Source organism: Lissotriton vulgaris, chromosome 12 (genome assembly GCF_964263255.1).
Source record: "Lissotriton vulgaris chromosome 12, aLisVul1.2, whole genome shotgun sequence".
NCBI lineage: Eukaryota > Metazoa > Chordata > Amphibia > Caudata > Salamandridae > Lissotriton > Lissotriton vulgaris.
The window spans coordinates 623,938,019-623,960,861 of NC_141700.1; the positions used below are offsets into that span (position 1 = coordinate 623,938,019).

The following is a 22,843-nucleotide window of genomic DNA, read 5'->3' on the forward strand; positions in this document are numbered from 1 at the left end:
CCAGCCAAATTAATATTCATTAGGCAGGTTGTTTTGTAACCCCCCCCTTAGTCTTAGTCACCATGGTGCCTAGGCTGGCCCAAGATGGTCCCTGCACTTTTTCTGTAGAAACACGCAACCAAAACTATCATTTGCAGTCTAATTATACATGGCAGTATATTAGCCTATTCCTGATGCAAGAACACATCAGCCTATACAAACAAGACCCACATTATTAGCTAATACCAAGCTAGAGATCCGTTTGCGTATTACAAAGCAAAAATTTTTGGATTTTGTACAGCTTCTTCACAGCCTCTGCGACCAATTCACCTCTGACTCATCTAGCCTCACAGTAGCACATACACAACTGCGGGCAGGGCACAAAAACACCACCAGCTACTGGCAGCTTTCAATCAAAGCACACCAGTCACTTCCAACTCACACTGCAGCTTCCTTGAACCCTCAAACTCTTCCTACCCAGGTTACTTACTTCTCACTTTCTCCCAGCCACTTGGACATCAGGTCAGAGGATGAGACAGCAAAAAACGTGGAGTTGTTTGCCTCAGTTGCAACTGCTTTGGCCAGGTAAGATTTCCCAGTACCTGGTGGGCCAAAGAGTAGAATCCCTCGCCACGGGGTGCGCTTACCTGAAATACAGATTGTGTATTGTGAACATCACAACGAAGAGCACATTAGCAGCAAAACAAAGACCAAAGGGTTTCATAACGGGTGGCGGGTTGCCAACACGTACATCAGCAGTTGAAAAGAACAAACTCCGTCTGGTATCTCACACATTAAAAGACACCAATGATTGAACCTGCGAGTTCTTTTGGACGATGTAGGAAACACAGACTATCAGGAATGGTTATAGGCATAAAACCCAGAATGAGTGAAGAGAACAAACGTGTTTGGGGGCTAGAGAGTCAGACTGAACGACAAACGGTTAAAGGGTAGAGTAAAATACAATGCATTAAGGACACAGAAGAGAATACAACAGAATCTGGGCGCTATTTGAGATAACGTGAAAGAGACTAAGGTACAATAATATATAGAGAAGAATATGAATATTTACAGAGGAGACAGTGATCCGGAGCACGGTAAACTGCATGCAGGTAGGTGGTCCATACCAATATAGTGTTAGCTTACTGACTGAATCAATTTGTGAACTCATACCTCCGTAGGTGTGCTGCACACACTGCTAGACTTGTAGCCATTACCAACGATATGGATGCTTCCAGCCTGTCTTGCACCTTAGAAGCATTAGGCATAGCTCGTGCTTTGGATATCCTAAATCCAGCATATCAAGTAAGCTATTCTAGATCTATTCCATGCTCTAGATGTCTCTTGTACATCTTACACTTTGGATACCCCAGGTCAAACATTTTATGCTAAATAACCACCAACTTCTCAATTTCTGGGAATATAAACATCCATCCTTCTTAATTACTCTTTTGTGAGAAGACTATCCAGACTTTTCCCTAAGTTGTATATAATTCAGCTTTCTCTATACCCGCTGGGCTGAACACATATATTCTTCTGTACTGATATAGTCAACTTCTTCCCTCTGTGAACACACACTTCCACCCACTATGTTGCTCTGACCACAGAGTGCTGACCTGTGAAAAGGTGAGGAAATTTAATTGGCAGAATAACTGCTTCCTTCAGTGCCTCCTTCGCTCCCTCGAGACCAGCTACATCATTCCAGCGCACGTTTGGCTTCTCCATTACCACTGCACCTAGGATGGGATGAGAATCAAAATGTAGACATGAGTCAGACAGACTTCTAGGGTATACACAACAAGATTCAGTACTTGTTAGTAATAATTCTGGCACATGATTAAGGCAGATCATGGGTGACGATGTCAAACTGAAGCATTTTGATTGATATAGTGCTCTTTGATAAGAAGAGTGAGAAGTGAAGAACAAGAATCAAGCAGGCCCTTTTCATGCATTCACTTGTGTTAGTGCAGAAGGAAAGGAAATAATGGCATGCCGTGAGTATTTCAGTCTTACTAGTGTAAACTATAGTAATGAAACAAACAGAGAATATCAAAAAAAAGCTGGAAGATGAGACAAGCCCAGGTGCCAAACCTGGCAAGTGCGCTCTTTCTGTGCCCTCTCTAGAGGTCCAAAGATCAGCCCTATAAACAAGAAGCTTTGCACAAATCTCTGACCTGAAGAGCCGGGTTGATGAGGGTGACACAAACTTGAAAAGTTACTGGAAGAGGTCTGTATCCAGCATCATAATTTTATTTTTTAAAACAAGACTGACTGATCTGAGTCAAACAACTTGAGCGACACCTAGTGTGGAAGAAACGTGCCTGTTCCTGTTGAGGGTTCACCAAACCAAGAGAAGAAGGCAAACAAACCGGAGGCAACAAACAAAACAGGCAAGACCATGTTGCGATTCCTATCAAAAGTGGTGAAGTGAGATATGCAGATTACGAGGCTTCCAGGGAATGAAAGAGACCCAAGAATCAGTTGCGCACACACAAATAACAAGGACAACTGAAGGATTCACAGAAGGCAGGAGCCTTGAGAACACTTGCATAAGTCTGTAAAAGCCTCCAAACTGAGTAACAGTGTGTGATAAACAGGAGGGGCCCTCTTATCTCCCACCAACAGTGACAGGCCCATATCAGCATCCATCTAATTAGCAAAACTGACATATCTTGCAAGGCTCAAGGAAGAGCCACCGGGGTAATAAAGCTCCCATGAGTTACATCTCTTTATTTGTACCCCATACTGTCTCATGTGACTTTTTTTCTGTACATTAGGATTAAGGACAACAATGTAATGCCCAAATAGGCCATGATGTTACATACAGGTGAATAGTAAGCAGATCTCCAGGGAACACATTTGAACCTTCATGTAGTAGGTGCTTATACATTTAGGAATCCAATCTCTCTGTCTAAAAGCCATAGACACAAGGAAAATGTTACTTACCCTGGACGCATCTGCTAATAGCATGAAGTATTCTGGATTCGCATACGTTTGTCATCTAGTGGTGGGCTTGGAAATTACATGATTTTCTTCATTGAAGCTTCAAGACACAGGTTACTCTGTGACTCCTCCGTTAGTCTACAATGCATGTGGGCACCGACCCCACCTTTAGATTGTTTTTCGCAGAGTAGGTGAAAGGTGAGAGTGGTGTGTACAGTAAGAATATATATATTATCTCCTCCCACAAGAAAAGAACAGTGACCCGAAGAGGAACTCAAATAAATGCTTTATTGAGGGTTCTTGTTGGGCGCATGCATTTCGGCGTGTCTTGCCTTCTTCAGTGCCTCACTCAAAATGTGCTTCCTCTGCCGTTGTGACGAGTGCAGTCCTGTCTCATTTGAATACACCCCGCTCCACCCCCTGTTGATGATGCGGCTTACCTGTGCAGTTCTCCGGTCGCAGACTACACAGACCAGAATGCCGCTGTGTGGTGCATTTCGAGCGGGTGATGCCGGAGGGAAGACACTCAGGGAAACAGGATATATATATATATATATCCAAAAAGAAATTCCACACGGTGAAGAAAGGAATGTCCAGGCCAGCTTTGCAGTTTAAAGAGCTTTAATGTTCAGCTCCTACCCAACGCGTTTCGAGGTAAAACCTCTTGATCACGAGCGTGAGTGTGAGTGATTCAATTGCTTAAGTATGGTCACATGACCTTCAGAGGACATAGTAAAAAGACTCGTGAGAAAATCACTTTTACATTTACAGGTATTCATGGCAATGCACAAATTAAAGGCAATAAATGGATAGCACGTTCCCAATCTTGGGAGGTACATACACATGAAAATAAGTAAAGAAAAATCGTTACGAAGACAATGCTTTAAATCATCATGCTCAGCCTCTCTTAGTATGGACCCAAAATAAACGGCGCGCCTGGCAGGCGGAATCGTGTTATTCAGTCTGGGCCACATGTATGGTAGCGCACAACTGAAATGCCATGTTCCAAGTCTAGGGAGGTTCACGACACATGACAAATGTTCAGAAGATATTGCAATAAATCATCATGCACATCCTATCTTCACGTGACCCCAAATGCATGTTGCCCCTTTGCAGGTACTTTCATGTTAGTATGCCTGGGGGCCTGGCGAACTTCACCTCATATCGCCACATATAATAAACAAAACGTTGGTCCGTACAGCCCAAGTGGGCAGTTAACCAGGGGTGTATTCATGTGTCCGTTTTAACGCCCCAGTGGGCATGCAGTTAATACCATGAGGAACCTGACAACATCTTAGACCTTTTGAACCGCCATCGCCCGTATTCTCGCCCATACGTGTCAACTTCCATACGTGATAACGTGCTCAATTTTCTTTACTTATTTTCATGTGTATGTACCTCCCAAGATTGGGAACGTGCTATCCATTTATTGCCTTTAATTTGTGCATTGCCATGAATACCTGTAAATGTAAAAGTGATTTTCTCACGAGTCTTTTTACTATGTCCTCTGAAGGTCATGTGACCATACTTAAGCAATTGAATCACTCACACTCACGCTCGTGATCAAGAGGTTTTACCTCGAAACGCGTTGGGTAGGAGCTGAACATTAAAGCTCTTTAAACTGCAAAGCTGGCCTGGACATTCCTTTCTTCACCGTGTGGAATTTCTTTTTGGATTTCTGGGGAGTGGCTACCCCGTCCAGGCCCTCCGCTGCAAGGGGCAGGGGTTCAGAGCACAACACTAACTTTGGATATATATATATATATATATATATATATATATATATATATACACACCAATTTGGCTCGGTTTTGCAATCCTATGGCGCTCTCTCCACCGGTGCCGTGACTCCAAAGCAGAGCCCCGCTTCCAATTTATTTTACACGAATCCCTTTCACCAAGAGAATGAGTCGGCACTCACGGAACAGGTTACTTTCCCAGTTCATTATTCCTTTTGTCAATACTCCAGCATAAGTACAAACCAACGCGTTTCGCAACAGCAGTCGCTTGTTCACGGTCAATTAGGCAATGTACATACTCCTCCTATATTTCGAGGGACCCGCCAAAGATTCTGATCTCACTTCCTGTTTGTTAACAGGAAGCGAGATGGGAAATGTAGTTTTTCAATTCATAGATTGTTACTTTGCATTTGGTATGATTACACGATACAGGTTAAACAATATTAAGGGTGATAGTCATCTTCCTGCATAACGTATATGTATATACATAATTATTACTCCCCTTCATGTGAGGTATTCCAATTAAACCAAATCGGTTAATTTACATTTGTTAACCCAGAAAGCGTCATGTATTCTAGCCCTCTAGTGGGCAAATTAATTAATGCAACCTCTGCAGAACTATCAAAACATTATATCTATATTAAAGCCCTCTAGTGGGCATACACCACGCTTTATAATATTTCTCCGTTCAATTTCTGATTGTTATAAATTCATTTAGGATACCCCACACATTTATTCATAGCACTTATAAACAATTACGTTGACCGCTTATATCACCCGCTCAAAATGTCAATTTAACTGTTTGACATAAATTCATAATGTGTCTCATACCAATGTAAACCAATTTATGCCCTTTAAATCTACATTACAATTTTTCAAAAAGTTTTTTGTTTTTGTTGCTTTCTCTATTTTGAACAAAGGATCATCTTCATGTCAGACACAACACTCCATCCATATCTTATAAATGTACCTAAAGTTCTTCGCTCTGGTTTAATCCCCAAGGGGTCATTGTTCGAAAATTCAGGATCTGTCTAGATTCCCTGCATCATAGTTGTCGTTCCTGATCTCCACCCCTTTCGTGTGGCAATATACATTCAAGTGCATACGTTTTCAGCAGTTTCCAATCACTGTTGTGTGCCACCTCCATATGTTTGGTGACTGCATTACTTCTGTCTTTATTTATAGCTGCTCTTATATGTTCCAGGATGCGTTTTTTGAATTCCTTTTTGGTGCTTCCGATATATTTGAGCGAACATGGGCACTCAATTATATATACTACATGTGTACTCATGCAGTCGATCAATTGTTTTATTTGCCACATCTTTTTGTTAGGTAACATCACTTCCTTTGTATTTACCGCAATCTGGCAAACTTTGCAATGTTGACATTTTATAAATCCTTTGGTATTAAGCCATTGGATTCCTTTTTTCCTTTTCGTGTGGTCTTGATGGTGACTCTGGATTAGTCTGTCTTTTAGATTCCTTGCTCTCCTGAACGTGACCAACGGGTGCTTGCCCATTATTTTTCCAATGGTCTGGTCAAGATGTAATAATTTCCAGTTTTTTCTTAAGATGTTTATGATTTGTTTGGATTCCCTGCTGTAATTTAGGATTAATCTTATTTCTCTTCCAGAATTTGAATCCTCCGCGTTGTTTTTAGTTTCTTTTTTGGATATTACAGGTTAAGGTAACATTTTTTGTTTGTAGCATGTGTAGCTGTAGATACACATGCTTAGCACCAACTGTAAAATAGTTCCCCGCCTGAGGAGGCTAGCGGACAGATGAGGTAGATGTTTGAAACTAAGTTCTTAACACAGTTTGGCCAACCACAGGTTATCGATGAGCTAATATGTCCACACAGTAATGCTATGTGAACGTGTGTGGGTAGCACAGCCCACAACAAAAACTAACCGGGTTTAAGAGGAGGAGGAGGAGAAAGGTGACCAAGCAGTCACCCAACCCGTCAACCCCTTTGCACATCAAACAAATCCCTAAGTCCATCGGCTAACTACCACATGGTGCTTGCATCTAGTTATCTATACAGCAGTGTGCTCAGACTCTTGTATCTGTGTCCCATCCACCTAAAAAGGATTCTCCCACTGGATATCCTCAACCTTCTCCAACTCCATCTGAACTGCACACACTATGAATTTCCATCAGTTTCTCCTAATGTGATTCATTCGTCTCCTCCACAAGTTTTCCTGTCCTACGCATTTCTTTCTGATCCTCCACAAGTGTGCCTGTCCTATGAGTTTTTTTCCGATCCTTCAAGCCAGTTCCAGGTGTTCTGTGGTGAGATGAAAAAAGTGTTTTGCTGTGAGAAGATGGGGTTCCACACTTGTTGCCTAGCTTTTAATGCAACTTTGATTGTAGAATAAAGGGTCCCTGCTGTCGAGGTTCCCAGTACCAGTGTTCTTTCCCTAAAACTGTTCAACAATTTGCCCTTCAGGTCCCTATAAGTCCCTAGTAATTGGTACCAGGTTACCCAGGGCACTGGAAATGAAGATGGTCCCATAGGGACTCATCACCTTAACCATGCAGACTCCGGCACTGGAAATGAAGATGGTCCCATAGGGACTCATCGCCTAAACCATGCAGACTCCCTCTGCAGCATGCATGGCCTGATGCAGACAAAACAACAAAGTCGACATGGCACACTGCCTGTGTCTCATGCCAACTAGCAATGCCTAAGGTATGGGTAAGTCGCCCCTCTAGCACGCCTTACAGCCCTAAGGCAGGGCGCACTATACCACAGGTGTGGGCATATCTGCAGGAGCAGATATGCCCGTAAAATATTCTTGGATATTGTAAGTGGTAGGTAAGCCATAAAGACAACGAGAAATGAGACAACTTGAGCTCCCCAGAACCATGATGGCTTCTCTGAATCCATGAGTGTTTGGTACCAAACTACTCCTCTCAATAAACCCACACTGATCCCAGTGTGGGATTTATTGAAACACGTACTCAGAGGGCATCTCAGAGGTGCCCCCAAAAAACCTACAAAATCTGGTGTGGCTACAGACTGGCTTTAGGCAGTTTGCCGCCACCAGACATGTTTCTGGACCCCTGTGTCGAGAGGCTCGTCTCTCTGAGACCAGAAACAAAAATTGGGTGGACTTGTGACACCTCCTCCCCTAGGATGGGCACAGTGCTCAAGAGGGAAGCTTCAAAGGCCTGCTGCCTTTGTAATGCAACCCCAGCCTCTGCTACTAGCAGCAGATGGCAGTCCCTGGTTTACAACCACATTTTGGATGGATAAACAGGCAAAAAAAGCTAGGAAGGATAGGAGGTGTGCACACATTTGCCCACTCCACCTCTAAGGTGAATGAGGCAAGGTGAAGTACACCTTTCAGTCCCCGGCATCTTGACGACGAGAGGACTACAATCAGGGCTAGAATTATGCCTCCACCCGCAGGAGGGTGGCATAATTGAGGGTGTAGTCACCCCAGGTAAGGTGCCCATTGGTCCACCTGACACTCCCTTAAAACGCCTCTAAATGCAATATTTAGGTGGCCCTTCCAGACCCTAAAACTAGTTCCTGTCAATCTCAGAAGAAGGACGAGGAAGACACCATGCGGCGATGCCAGAAGAAGCCAACTCACTTGGCACCTATCCTATCAGCCTGTTTTCAGCTTGAAAGACCCTGCAAAAGAAGACGATGCTTGTCCTGCAGCCAGCGACGTTCAGACCCAGAGGATGACTACCTGACCGCTAATAAAGACCCGAATTCCCTTGGACAGCAGATCTCTCCCCAAGAAATCTACTAATCCAAAAAGAGTATGCAGTTCCTAAGAAAGAAATAGGGGAAGGTGTATCTAGGAATGGGTTTGTCAAAATGAGAACGTTCTACAATAGAAGCAAGAGCCCTCACACACCCAACTGGGTGTCATGCTTCATCACTGGGCTAGCTCCTCGTCGGGCCAGAGCTGCAATGCTCGACAGGTACCCGCCGGAGATCTCAGATGAAGTGGGGTGGTGTGGACTATTAGTATAGATTGATGATAATAAATGTGAAAAAACGTGTATGGCGCTGGCGTGGCGGGTGCAGCGTTCACAGGGCCCCATGTAAATCAATAGAGGCTGAGGACACCTCGGAGAGGTACAGTTTGCAGGTAGGTACCCACGGTTTCAGGGCACAGGCCCTGGGGGTTAAGATAAGCACGGGCCACAAGGCAGCTCCAAAGCTACACCACCAGCAGCACAATGGCAGTCAGCTGCAGGGTGCAAATTCAGCATTGGGTGCCTAATGCATTTCAATGGGCTATCTCGGTCGCACATAGAGGCTGCAGGCTCAGATCAGAAGGCTGCATGAAGGCGACAACGCGCTAGGTAGGTAAGCTGGAGTATAGGGGAAGGTTGAGGCACTATCGGTTGGGCTCCCCAAGGCCAGAGGGATGAGGATGCAGAGGTACCTTTTGGTGTTGTTTTTTTTAGAACGGAGTCGGTCGCAGTAGGGGAGACCCTTCGTGTGGAGACTGTAGGCGACTTTGGGAGGTCTGGATCGCTGGGGAGACCTCACTGGACAGGTAAGCCTCTCAAACTCGGGCCGTGGGTGTCTGGTGCACAGAGGGCAGGAGTCCCAGATCAGTCTGCATCTGGAGTCCTTGAAGTTGGAGGTTTTTCTGGATAGGGCTGCTGTCCTCTGGAGATTTTGGTCTTTATTGAAGAATGGCAGTCTTCCTGGAGTTCTTTGTCAGTCGCTGGTCATGGGACAGGCGTCGTCATCTTTGCAGGCTCATGAAGCAGGAGACCAGCCGGTAGGGCTGGGGGCCATGGCGGTGGGTGTCTTCTTGCTGCGCTGCATGGCATCTTCCTCGGCCATACTCTTCTTAGGTTGCAGGAATCTGAGGATCAAGGTTCAGGGGTGCCCCTAAATACTGAATTTAGGGGCATTACAGGCACTGGCAGCTGGTAGCCAATGGGATAGGGTGACTACACCCTTTGAATGTCCCCTCCCTTTGGCAGGGGGCACCCCGTTAACCTGACTGGGGAGAACCCTTCCATTCAAGATGGATGATTTTCTAAGGGGTGGGAGGTCAGGTCACCTCGCTTCAGGACACCTTAGGGGTTGTCCTGGCAGGGAGGGGGACAGACCTCTCTTGACTACTAATTTTCCTGCCGACCTTGCCACCAAAAGGGTTTGTCATGGGGGCGGGCAACTCCACTGGCTGGAGAGGCCCTGGTCAGGATATCAAAGGGCAAAAAGCCTTTGAGGCTCACTGTCCTGAATGCTGTTACTCTGTAGAGGTAGGTGATAACACCTCCACCCCAAGCAGGCTTTGTTCCAGAGTCACGAAAGCACAAGGGCTTCCACCTCAGTGGCTCAGAAACGTGTGTGTGTGGCAGGCTGGTGCAGACCAGCCAGCTGGACATGAGGGAGTTAGTAGTTTTTCCGGGGGCATCTGTAAGATGCACTCTGAGCACATTTTTCAATAAATCCAACACTGGCTTCAGTGGGGGTTTATTGAGCTGAGAAGTTAGTAATGACAATCTCCCAGTCCATGTACTCAATATAGCTACACTGCACTTACAATGTCTGTGAATGGCACAGACACTGTAGGGGCATATTGCTCATGCAGCTATGCATTCAACTAAGGTATAGTGCACCATGCCTTAGGGCTGTGAGGCCTGCTAGAGGGGTGGCTTACCTATTACAGAGGCAGTGTTTGTGGCATGGTACACAGGGATGTGTGCCATGTTGACTCTTTAGTTTTGTCTGCACCAAACACGCAGCCTGCAATGGCAGTGTATTGAGGTGAGGGCTCCCTGAGGGTGACAATACATACTGCAGCCCTCAGGGGCCTTCTCTGGTCACAAGGCCCTTTGTACCAGTGGTACATGTTACAAGGGACTTGTATATGGCCCAGAGGTGTGCCAATTGTGTAAACAAACGTTCAGTTTTGGAAAAGAACTCACTCCATGGGAAACTGAGTGACAGGGACCTAGGGCACACCCAGTCAAAGTGCATCAGAGATCAGGCAAAAAGTGAGGGGGGAACTATACAAAAAGAGGCATTTTTCTACCCCCGTTCTCCCACCACCCCCCAAACAAAGGAGGTTAGGACTAATCTTTCTCAAGAGAGTCTTCATTGTCTAAGTGGAAGAAACTGGAAAGTCTATCTGCATTGGCATCGGCAGTCTCAGGTCTGTGTTTCACTGTAAAGTCAATTCGCTGCAGGGACATGGACCACCTCAAAAGATTTGGGTTCTCACCTTTCATCTGTGTAAGCCATCTGAGAGGTCTGTAGTCAGTCTGAATCAGAAAATGAGTACCAAACAGGTACTATCTCAACTTCTTCAGGGACCAAAGCACAGCAAAAGCCTCCCTCTTAATGGTACTCCAACGCTGTTCCCTGGGGAGTAATAAAAGCAACAGGCTGGTCTTGGCCATCATCGTAGTTCTCGGATAGGACCGCTCCTAACCCTAGCTCAGGGGCATCAGTTTGCACAATGAACTGCTTTAAGTAATCTGGAGCTTTGAGGATTGGTGCTAAGCACACTGCTTCTTTCAGGGTATCAAAAGCGTTTTGACAACTAACTGTCCAGTTAACTTTCTTGAAGGTAAGGTCTGTGAGGGGTTTCAAAATGTATCCATACCCCTTCACAAACCTCCTGTAATACCCAGTCAAGTCAAGGAATTCCCTGACTTGGGTCTGGGTGGTTGGAGCTTCCTAGTCTTGGGATGTAATGGATGCACTTGGCGTCCACCTACAAGGTGGCCCAAGTATACAACAGTTCCCTGCCCTATCTGGCACTTGGATGCCTTGATCTTTAGGCCTGCAGATTGCAGGGCCTGTAAAACCTTCCTCAGGTGACCAGGTGGTCCTGCCAGGAGGAGATAAAGACAGCAATATTGTCAAGATCTGCTGCAGCAAAGTTCTCCTAACCCCGGAGGGACTTGATTCACCAACCTTTGGAAGGGGTCAGGGCAATTCCTAAAATCAAAAGGCATAACAGTAAACTGATAATTCCCATCAGGTGTGGAGAATGCTGTCTTTCAATCAAGCAATCAATCAATCAATCGATCAGAGTACTTGTAAAGCGCGCTACTTACCCTTGAGCGTCCCAACGCGCTGAGGGGAGGGGGGGTGCTGCTACTGCTCGAAGAGCCAGGTCTTGAGGAGCCTTCTGAAGGTGAGTAGGTCTTGGGTCTGCCGTATGTGGGTAGGGAGGGTGTTCCAGGTCTTGGCGGTGAGGTAGGAGAAGGATCTGCCGCCTGAGGTCGTCCGTTGGATGCGGGGAACAGCAGCGAGGGCGAGGCTGGAGGAGCGGAGATGGCGGGTGGGGGTATGGAAGCTGAGTCTGCTGTTCAGGTAGGCTGGTTCAGTGTTGTGGAGTGCTTTGTGTGCGTGGGTGAGGAGCTTGAAGATGGTCCTCTTGTCGACAGGGAGCCAGTGTAGGTCTCTCAGGTGGGGGGGTGATGTGGTTGCAGCAGGAGACGTTGACGATCAGTCGGGCGGAGGCGTTTTGGATGCGTTGTAGTTGTATGTGCTTGGCTGGGATTCCCGCATAGAGTGCGTGGCCATAGTCCAGTCTGCTGCTGACAAGGGCCTGTGTCACCGTTCTTCTTGTTTCGGTCGGGATCCACTTGTAGAGGGTGTTGTAGCAGGAGGAGGAGACGGCGTTAACCTGAATGTCTGTTTGGCCTTCCTGTTAGGGGACCACTTTGTCTTGTGAAGGAAGGTTGGGAGAAGCCTCTCCAAGAACCTAAACAGGATAGTGTGGACTATTTAGTAGGTCTATGTTCTAGAATGGCAAATTGCATGGAAAAAGCTTCTGCAAATCTTGAGGCCAGCCAAGAGCTTCAGAAGCTCTGGTATGACCAAAAGGCTGCACTGGTGGAGTGCCACCCAGGGCAGAAGGTGTGAGGTTTGGAGCCCATGGCACACAGGGCTCACCGGGACAAATGGAGTGGCCCTTACCACATCCTGGAAAAGAAAAGTGAGGCCACCTACTTGGTAGATCCGGGCACTAGCAGGACACCCAAATTGGGTGATCCATATGAATTGCCTCAAACGTTTTTGTGATGGGGCTAATGTGACCATGCTGATGGTCATTGACAAGGATCAGGATAGAACATCCCATCTCTTTTTGATCTTTTCAGGGAATCCCATGATCATGACTTTCAGTGTCTTGTTGAAACTTTCAACAAGGCCATAAGTTTGTGGGTGATAAGGTGTACTGAACTTATAGTTCACTCCACACTCATTCCACTAGTGTTTCTGGTATGTAAACTGAAGTTGGTACCTCTGACTGACACCACCTCCTTACGAAACCCTTCCCTGATAAAGATACTAATAAGTGTTTTGGCTACTGCGGCGGCTATAGTAGTTCAAAGGGGAATTGCCTCAGGACACCTGGTAGCATGATCCGCTACTACCAGTAAATATTTGTTTCCTGATGATGTGGGTGGTTCCAGTGGACCCACTACATCCGCACCAACCCTTTCAAAGGGAAACCCAACCACTGGTAGTGGAATTAAGGGGTCCTTTGGGTGTCCACCTGTCTAGCCACTGGATTGGCAGGTGACACAGGAGCTGACAAACTCCTTCACATTCTCTGACGTATTTGGTCAGTAGAAGTGGCCGACAAGCCTCCTCTGAGTTTTGGTCTGGCCAAGATGCCCAGCTGAGAGATGTCATGGGCCAATGTGAAAAGGAATTACGCCTGAGGCACTACCACTCTCCTATTGGCACCAGGTTTGGGGTCTCTGGCCTCAGTGTGAAGAAATCCATCCTCCCAATAGGTCCTGTGGGAACCACAGACCTCTCCCTGTTCCTGTGCAGCATCTTGCTGTCACAGGCTTTCAAGAGTTGGACAGGTCCTCTGTCCAAGGCACAGCTGGGCCTAGCAGCTCAACCTGGTAAGGTTCAAGTTCCCTCCTGGAGTGACAAATCCTCTCCTTGAGGAGAGGGGTCCTGAGCTTTTTGCTTTACAGAAGCTGGTGCCCCGGTCTTCTTAACTTTCCTCTTGGAAGGTTGGGCCATTCTCCCAGGCTCCAAACCTTCTTTTTCACACACACGATCTCAAGGATTTCCAGTATGGCTGCTTAGACTTTTAGCTCTTGATCAGCCCATGCTGAGGTATCCAGATCATTTCCAAGCAGACAGGCAACTGGAAGTTTTGTTGAGACCACTATCTTTTCAGGCCTGTAACCCCTCCCCACTCTAATGGCACCATAGCCATGGGATGGACTATAGTGTCACTATCAGCGTTGGTGACTGAATAGGTTTTTCCAGCCTGATATCGTCCTGGGGAGACCAGTGTATCTTTCACCATGGTGACACTGGCTCCTGTATCCCTCAGGGTATCCACTCTAGTCCCATTAGTCAAGGGAACTGCTGTTACTTTTTTAAGTTAGTGGCCTCTGAGATCAGAACAGCTTCAGTGTGAAGCATGATTTGTTCTGGGGACACTTTTGACCTCCTTTGGAGACTTACCACACCAGTGCTACCTGGAGGAGTACTAGGGGCACTTTTGGTAAGACATGCAGCGTCTCCAGTTCGGCGTCCCACCTAATTACAGTTCATACACCACGCCTTTAAGGGATCAATTATTTTTAACCTTTGTACCCACTGCTGGGCTGTGAAGAGGTCTTGGGCTCCCCCTCCTGACCAGGTTTTGGGGGCCCTTAGAAGACTCTTGGTTTTTATCCTTGGGTGGGGAGGAAGGGGGGGGGGAATCATCCCCTTTTCCCTGGGGATGTTTTGTAACCCCTTTATTTTAGTCACCCCCAGTGGTTGTCTTGGTGACCCTAGTCTTGACCCAGTAGTCTACCTTCTTTCCCAATTCTTGGGGTGAAATTAGACCTAGGTCTTCCAGATACTGATGCAACTTTTCATTAGTGCAATTATTTAAAATGTGTACTTTCATAAATAGATATTAAAATCCAACATAATCATGCGCAGCACTTCCAGTTAACCAACCATCTGGTGTTTTTACTGAGTCGTCTATAAAGTCAATCCAAGACTGACTCAAGGTTTTGCGAGCCCCCTGAATCTAATTCTATATTCCTCCGTGGTGGATCCAAAGCCCTCAATCATGGTGACATTCATGAGGTCATAGGACTCCGCATCTACCCCAGTAAGTCTGTCCCTGCAATTACCAGTGAACAGTTCCCAAAGTAATGCTCCCTAGTGTGACTTTTGTCATTCCACAGGCCCTCTCAAAGGCTGTGAACCATTTGGTGAAGGCATCACCGTCCTCATATTTGGGGACAATCCCTTTCGGGATTTTAGGGTCGCAAGAATTCTCTCGGTCCCTAGGTATTAAGTTGCTGCCACCATCTATGGGCGGAACACCCATATCTGCATTCTCTTTTTCAAATCCAGGAGTCTATTCCCAGGGCTAGTCTTTTGAACAACCTTTCTAAAAGTATGTCCTCTTCATTGAGGCTGTCCTCAATGCTATCTATGGTACCTGACCAATATTTTCTGGGAGCTAGGCCCCCTAACCAATACTTTTGGGAAGATGTGCACAGTGGCCACATCTTCTCTAAGTAGATGATTGACCTTGGTAGGATTAGAACTAAAAAGTTTGCAGAGGGTCCTTAGCTCCTGCCAACTAAGCAAAGGTAAGGGGGGAGGGCGAGTGCCATCACCTGCATCCATTATTTTACTAATAGTTGGGGACATTACGAAAGGACAAACACACATTTCTAAGCACTGTTACCCCTAACCACAGTAAGTTTTACATTTATAAAATATTAAAGGGACTTACCCAAGGCCCTGACAAAACGTTTAAAAATTTTGAAATAATGTAAATTCAAAAATACAATGGATCTAAAGGCAATTTTTGATTGTAGTCGTGTGCTCAGGTGTTGACTAATTAGTCCAACAAACGCCAAGTCATAGACACCACCCCTGATTAACCAATGTAGGAAGCTGGCTCATTATATACAATACCAAAGTAAGGTATAGTGTGCACAGAGTCCAGTGGATCCCCAGATGCTTAAGTAGAGAATACTAAAAGCTCTATTGTTGGTAGTGTAGTCGAACAGTTAGGCTTATCAGAGGGCTATGTTAAGCACTTGTTGTACACACTCAGGCAAGAAATTATTAAACACACTCAAAGACTGAATCCAGACCAATTGTTTATATACAAAGTTATACTTTGTTATTTTATTTCTGAACGAAGAGGAACTCAGTTGCAGGTAACAGTTTCAAAAGCAGTAATACTTTTCAAATGCAGTAATGATTGTTTTGCAAGGCTTTAGTAAATGCTTTACCGTATTAGAAATGCTTTGGTGGAATTAGGTTAGAACAGTATAACTTTGAAATGGAAATAGATAGACAGTAGATTTGTAAATGCAAAGCAATCCTTTGGGAGGAAAATAGTTATATGCATTAACAGGTAAGTACACGCCTTACTCTCACAGGCTTCGGGGATTTAGACGGACATTAGGCAAGGTTCAGTTTAAGGTAAGTACTGCACCACCAGCAGCGCAGGGCGGCTGGGTGCACGGGGTCACGTGGCCCAGTGTAAATTAATCGGGACTGGGGCATCTCGGAGAGGTACGGTTTGTTGGTAGGTACCTGTGGTATCAGGGCACAGGCCCCGGGGTTAAGATTAGCACGGGAGGCACAGGGCAGCACCAAAGCTACGCCACCAGCAGCACAGGGGCGGCCGGGTGCAAATTCAGCATTGGGCACCCAATGTGCTTCAATGGGGAATCTCGATCGCACAAAGAGGCTGCAGGCTCGACCAGGAGGCTGGATGAAGACTACCACCGGCTACACAGCTAAGTTGAAGTTTCGGGAAAGGTCGAGGCACCGTCGTTTAGCTCTCCAAGGTCGGAGGGCTTAGGATGCAGGGGTACCTTTTGGTATAGGATTTTCTTGAGTGGAGCCAGTCATGGGGGATCCTTCGTGTTGAGACTACAGGCGACTTCGTGTGGTACAGGGGAGGTCTGGCACTGATGGAGTGGAATCTGCATCGCTGGGAAGACATTACTGGGCAGGTAAGCCGCTCAGACTCAGGCCGTAGGCATCAGAGGCAGAGTGAGCTTGGGACAGAGATCCGCAGAGTGGCAGTCTTCCTGGGGTTCTTGGAAGTCGCTGGCCATGGGACATGTGTTGGCTTCTTTGCAGGCTCGCAAAGCAGGAGACACTGGCCTGTAGGGCTGGGGTCAAAACAGTGGGTTTCTTCTTGCTGTGCTGCACAGGGTCCTCTTCGTCTGTCTTCTTCTTAGGTTGTAGGAATTTGAGGATCAAGGTTCAGGGGTGCCCCTGAAAACTGAATTTAGAGGTGTTACAGGTAGTGGCAGTTGGTAGCTAATGAGCTACATGCCTTTAGGGTGACTACATCCTTTGAATGTCCACTCCCTTTGGGGAGGAGGCACCCTCCTAACCTGATTGGGTAGGAATTTCCCTTTCAAGATGGAGCATTTTCTAAGGAAGTGGTCACCTCATCCGGGGCACCTTAGGGGTGGTCCTGGCAGAGAGGGGACACACATCTCCTGACTACTAATTTTCCGGCCAAGCTTGCCACCAAAAGTGGGGCTTGGTTAATGGGGGCAGACAACGCCACTGGCTGGAGAGGCCCTGGTCAGCATATCAAAGGGCAGGAAGCCTGTTCAGTGAGTAGGCAGCCACTGGATGGTGGTTTGTGGTTAAATAAGCGCTGTAGGCAACTGGGTAGGGGTTACTGATGAAGCAGCAACTTTAAGTAAGAGAAGATTTGTTAATGAGCTACAGTAACTGCAGAAATTTCCAGAAGGTTTTGTGATGAAGCAATGACTGGAGGGAACTGGGGCTGGAGATCTTTTTTCTGATTAAGCAAGGAATCTAGATACATTTAGTCATAAAGCAGAGGCCGAATGCATTCGGGGGCGATTCTGTGATGAAGATTTGATTTTGAGGATTTGGTGGTGAAGTCTACATGGAATTAGGAAACATTTGGTGATAACAAGCAGATGTTACAAGGAATTGAATTGGGATGTAAGATCCGGTGGCAGATTTAGTGATGAAGCACAGGTAGTTAAGATTTAGGGAAGACGTGGTGATGAAGAAGGTACCGAAGAATACTGGGGAAAATTTGGTGATGAAGCAGAGCTGAGAGGATTTGGGGAAGGTTTGGTGAAGAAGCAGTGACTGCAAGCACTGTGGAACGCATTGGTGATAAAAACAGATTCCTGTGAACGGGAATGGACACTGTAGTTGTTGATAAGGATGCAATGACTCTACAGAGACTGTTTGGCCCATTTGTAAAGAGCAGTAAAGTGGTGATGTTAGAAATCACGAAAATAGGTCTCTGGAAGAATACTTGGTAAATGAGATGGCTGTCCAAGACTACATCGTTTTAACAAGTCAGTTTCATAGGCGATGATCACTACAACGCAAACATATAGTGCTTAGGTATATAAACACTTACCCATCAGCTGATCCTGCAACTTCTTCCTCTCTGGATTTTCTCCTTCACTATCGCTGTCACTCCTGTGAAACAAAAACACAGGAATCTGATAAACAAATTACACAGTGTAGAATAGATGTAATATTAGACTAGGGTACCAAATGCAAAATGATCATTAGTCCACAAAATTGTAAAATCAAGGAAAACAGTGTTCAAACCACCCTCACTTACCCTTTATCATTCTGAGATTCTTTAACTGGCTTTTTGCTCTGTTTATCTTTATTTTTTAAATAATCTTTCAGCTTCTCAGCACGGTCCAGATACTGCACACACTTTCCGCGAATGCTTTCTTTCGCCTTGTCACTGTGCGCTTCATCTGTAAGAGTCCCAGAAACACTGAATCAATATTGAAGGATAGCTACCATCTATCTTTAGCACCAATAATTCCATCCCTGTCATATACAGAGTCCTGTTCTAGTGTCCACACAAAAATAAACAATTCAATTATATTATTTACCTAATAATCAGGAAACCAAATAAGGTAAGGTAATGATTTGTGAAAACAGACTGCACAAATGTTGACTTCTAAAAACTCAACCCTACATGAATATCTCCTTACAAATAATATCGACCTTTACTTAATTCCTAAATCCAGGCAAGATCTCTTTGCACATATTCAGGTCTGTAATATTTTAGTTCTCACCTCAGTCCTAGGATATCTGGGCTAAGTGTTTTATAGTGAATTAAGGTGTAAGGTGTAGATATTTGTGGGAACATTTTTTTTAAAGATTCAGATTTTCCTCGCCTGATTCAGAGTCTACGTTTTGCGAAATGTGTTTTTGGATATCTGTTTTCACATTCCTTCTAATAAATTAAATAAAACCCAGTCTCTGCAGTGTATACATAATGATGAGAGCATCAAATAACATCAGTCCACGTTCTATGCAACCATCACGTAACACAAATGCCCTCCATATTCTATGTTCTAATTAATCATGAATATCTCAGACATTCCTCATGCTAACACAACCATCTGGCTCCCTTAGAACAGCAGCATAGCTTTGACCTGCTAAGTCCAATTTGCAACAACCCTTGGTAGGAAATAGGTGCAGAGAAACCTGGGCTATAGAGATGTCCACTTGGATATATTGCACATTATAACAAGGATACTGCCACAGGTCACCTAACAGCCAACAGCAGGTAAGTGAACTGATCTAGCTACCTTATTTTCTGGAGAAATTTGAAGTGTGGATTTGAGAAAGATGTATAAGCCAGTCAGAATCACATTTCTTACTATTTCATTCAAAGGACCAAACCCCATTGGTGCAAAATGCACCGATTCATAGTGTAATAAAACATTCAGGAAATAGTGGTACACTTTTAACTAAAAAAAATCATCATTGACATTAAGCTGGTTTTCCTGTCACAAAGACTCAATCAGTGATAACTGCACATTTCAGGAAGAAAAACTGCTTTGGTGCTGAATGGGGTTCTTGCACCTTCAGCGTTTAGTGCTACAACAGATCATACATTTATGTTCTCAAGTCAACAGTTGAACATAAATATCTGGCAGAAAATAAATCCTGCAGCACTCACATTTTATGGCATGGAGAAAATACTCCACAGCATGCTGATACAGCCTGAGTGCCTCCTCATAGTTCTTGGCCTTGTCCTCCTCTGTGGCCTTCGTTACCAGATCAATTGCTTTCTGGACACAAATACAGAGAGGGAGGCTGTTAAAGAAATCACACTCTACACCTGTCAAATCATAAACTTACAACACATCAATTGAACTCGTACACTTGTGATCCTACAAACAACTCGGCAAAACACTTTTTGACTTCCAAAACAGAAGTTAAATATGAAAGATTAAAACTTGTTTAACTGCAGGCAATGTTACTTATAAAACAACATTGGCCAGATTTAATACATTTTATAGCCGGCATGATGGCTAAGTCAAGACACTCGCAGTTGACATTTGGCATTAACTGCCAGCCAGAGGTTGAATCTCGGTAAGGTCAGCTTAGTATTTTCTTATTCTGACATGGATTTATGGAGTACCTTTAAATAGAGTAGTAGTAGTAGTTTCAATTTTCAACAGTATTTATACGTTTAAAAAAGGTACATTCATTATTATATGAAAATAGGTTAGAACCATTAAATACGCAAATAATTCAAAGTGCATGTCTCAATTATGTAAAACTTCTAAAAAAGCAACACTTACCATTATCAATGACATTTTCAGGAAATGAACCCAATTTTAGTGTGTTATAAAAGAAAGAAATGGAAACTATTTTTTAGGCGTTTCTAAATGTAAGCAAGGAATAGTATTTATAATTACACATTAAAAACCTCAAAGTTTCAACTTTATTAGTAAAAATAAATTAAACATTAAAAGATGAGGTGCTATATGTTCGAAGCATAGACAGTAGAATACTACCACTGAGATCTAGTGACTGTTTTTTCGTATTAAATGTTTCAGTAGATGGCCCAGGAGTGGATGAAATCGACTTTATGAAGGTTACAGCTTGGTAAAAACAGAGATATTTTCACAAGTATCTCTGTTTTTACCAAACCTACAGGACTTTTATTTATTGTTGCATTTAAAAGGAAGCCACAGGAACAACTATTTCAAAAAAAGATCAAGACCCACCCGAAACTCCAACCAGGACACTTAATTCTGGGCTATATGACAGAAGATGGTAATGCACATGGATAAGAACTGAATGGTTTATTCCATCTTCTGAACCAAAAGAACAGTACACTTAAAATGGTCTACGAAAGATGAGACTTACTGGGGTTCTGTTCTATAATAGCAAATAGCTGTTTAATTACAGGCCCCACAAGATGTGAGAGGAATCCAAAACTATTCCGTTGAGCTTTAGTGGCATAACAAATTATATCTGTTTTATGAAAGTAAAACATAGTACAGAAAACACTAGATTATCTATCAATCCCAATCTGAAACAGTAAATCTTGACATGAGAACAGATTTCTTTCAAAGGATTAAAAAAATGATCCATAGAAGCAGGTATACTTATTGAAAACAACATTGGTCCTATGCAAAAAGGAAATACGAGAGCAATAAATATAGACACAATGGATTTTATATTGGTTAGACTTGTCCAGCCGGACAGAGGTCTCAATGTTTTACTTCAGGAAAAATAGACAAAGGATTTCCTTCGACAATTCAACTCGGTGGGGCACAAGCCTGTATCCTACTTAAGCACATCCAGATTAGTACATAAGGAAAACAGTGAACAAAAACAGGGCTTTTAGGCAAAACGTTCAAGGTTCTGTAATAGCAATTAGAGCAGATAATCAAGAATGCACCTTTAAATATACATGTCACATGGTATACTTTATGTATAAGGAACATATAAGGTCGACGGCGTTTCGATCCCACTACTTAATCATGGGGATCATCATCAGGACATTAATTAATGCCTAATTAATTCAAGCCTCTATTGCCTAGGGTTGGCTAGGATCAATGGGGTGGTAAGGAATACTGGCGAACTCCCAGAATCGGGAGCCAGTCGGAGCGTCAAAAGGATATTTTGATCGCGTTGGGCAAGGGGGAGCCGAATCAGTCGGTTTTTCAGTCTTTCAGTCTTCCATGGCAATGCGACCATAGAAGCAGGTATATCACTACTGAACAGACTTTAAAAAAATCCCATATATTGTGGACATTACAAAACTATTTGCAAACCTCAGACATCAAGAGGAAAAAAAAGTGATTGATGTAATCTACTTCAATTTACAAGTGAAAAACCTGCCTGCCACCTGCCAACCTCCCAGGGAATTACATTCCAATGTGTTAGTAAGCAAGAGAACATTAAAGGCCTAGTAAATTGGGCCATCCAATGGTTCAAGCGATTACATTGTGCTAATGCCCTTTGCATTACATTTTTTCAATGTCTGCAGAATTACCACCATTTCATTTCAAAAAGAAAAAACATCCATTCTTGATCCTTCCGTTCAGATCCTCTTGGATCTTTCGTGCTCCGAAAGACTTTACAAATCATTAGCGGCAACTCTGAGTGCCAAGGATTCTATTTAACATACACGCTCTTCATGTCCCAGGCTGTTATATTAATTGGAGTTTGTGATACATTTTCAAGAACAAGCTTACTTTTAGCTACCACAATTTGCAGGTGACCAAAGCACGCATAAGAAAAGAAATAGCAATAGCAGAGCAAAATCAGCTTCCTTTGTCATTCGTTATTAAACATTGCTTCAATTCCGAATTGGGTATTGTGAAATCTAACAAAGTTATGACAGATGTTCTTCCAGTAAACTTCTTACTAGGACCTTTTCTTCCAAAGACATATTTTAAAGCACTAACTGAAAACAATATTTAAATAAAATGTATATCTCAAAGGCTAATCTCCCGATTTCCACTTTCACTTCTGCTACATGTTGGTTGGCTTATGAAATATATGGAGTTTCATATTTAACTTTGGATTCTAATTTGGCATGTGAAGGTTTTTTTAACCTATTTCAAATCTGTTGCTTGAAAATTACAAACATGTATTGAATAATGGATATCCCACATATGGTGTGGCACTAGAACACCGAACTACTATTTTACACAACACCAGGTGTTGACTAAAAAACTTCCAATTTTATTAATGGTCCATGCCACTCCTGTGACTCACTACAAAATACAAACTCTTTAGGAGTATCATCAGCTTGAATTCTGGTTCAAACATGGTCAATGGGTGACCTAGAACCTGAAGTTCATGCCTATGAGTACCTCTAGCTTTTGTCCTTCAGCAAGCTTCGGCTGACGCATCTGGACCGCCATTTCTTCATTGTACAAGCGTGCTCTTCC

At 44.2% G+C, this 22,843-nt stretch overlaps 1 protein-coding gene across 1 annotated transcript in view; it reads right to left on the bottom strand.

The window, feature by feature from the left end:
• Nucleotides 1–22,843, bottom strand: part of VPS4A (vacuolar protein sorting 4 homolog A) — a 194,372-nt gene that overhangs the window by 110,789 nt on the left and 60,740 nt on the right. Inside the window, exons 2-6 of the mRNA XM_086945767.1 lie at nucleotides 19,606–19,717; nucleotides 18,241–18,385; nucleotides 18,031–18,092; nucleotides 1,596–1,715; nucleotides 470–626 (exon numbers count right to left, since the gene is read on the bottom strand). Of these exons, the coding sequence (XP_086801893.1) occupies nucleotides 470–626; nucleotides 1,596–1,715; nucleotides 18,031–18,092; nucleotides 18,241–18,385; nucleotides 19,606–19,717 (596 nt within the window). The remainder of the gene's footprint in view (nucleotides 1–469; nucleotides 627–1,595; nucleotides 1,716–18,030; nucleotides 18,093–18,240; nucleotides 18,386–19,605; nucleotides 19,718–22,843) is intronic.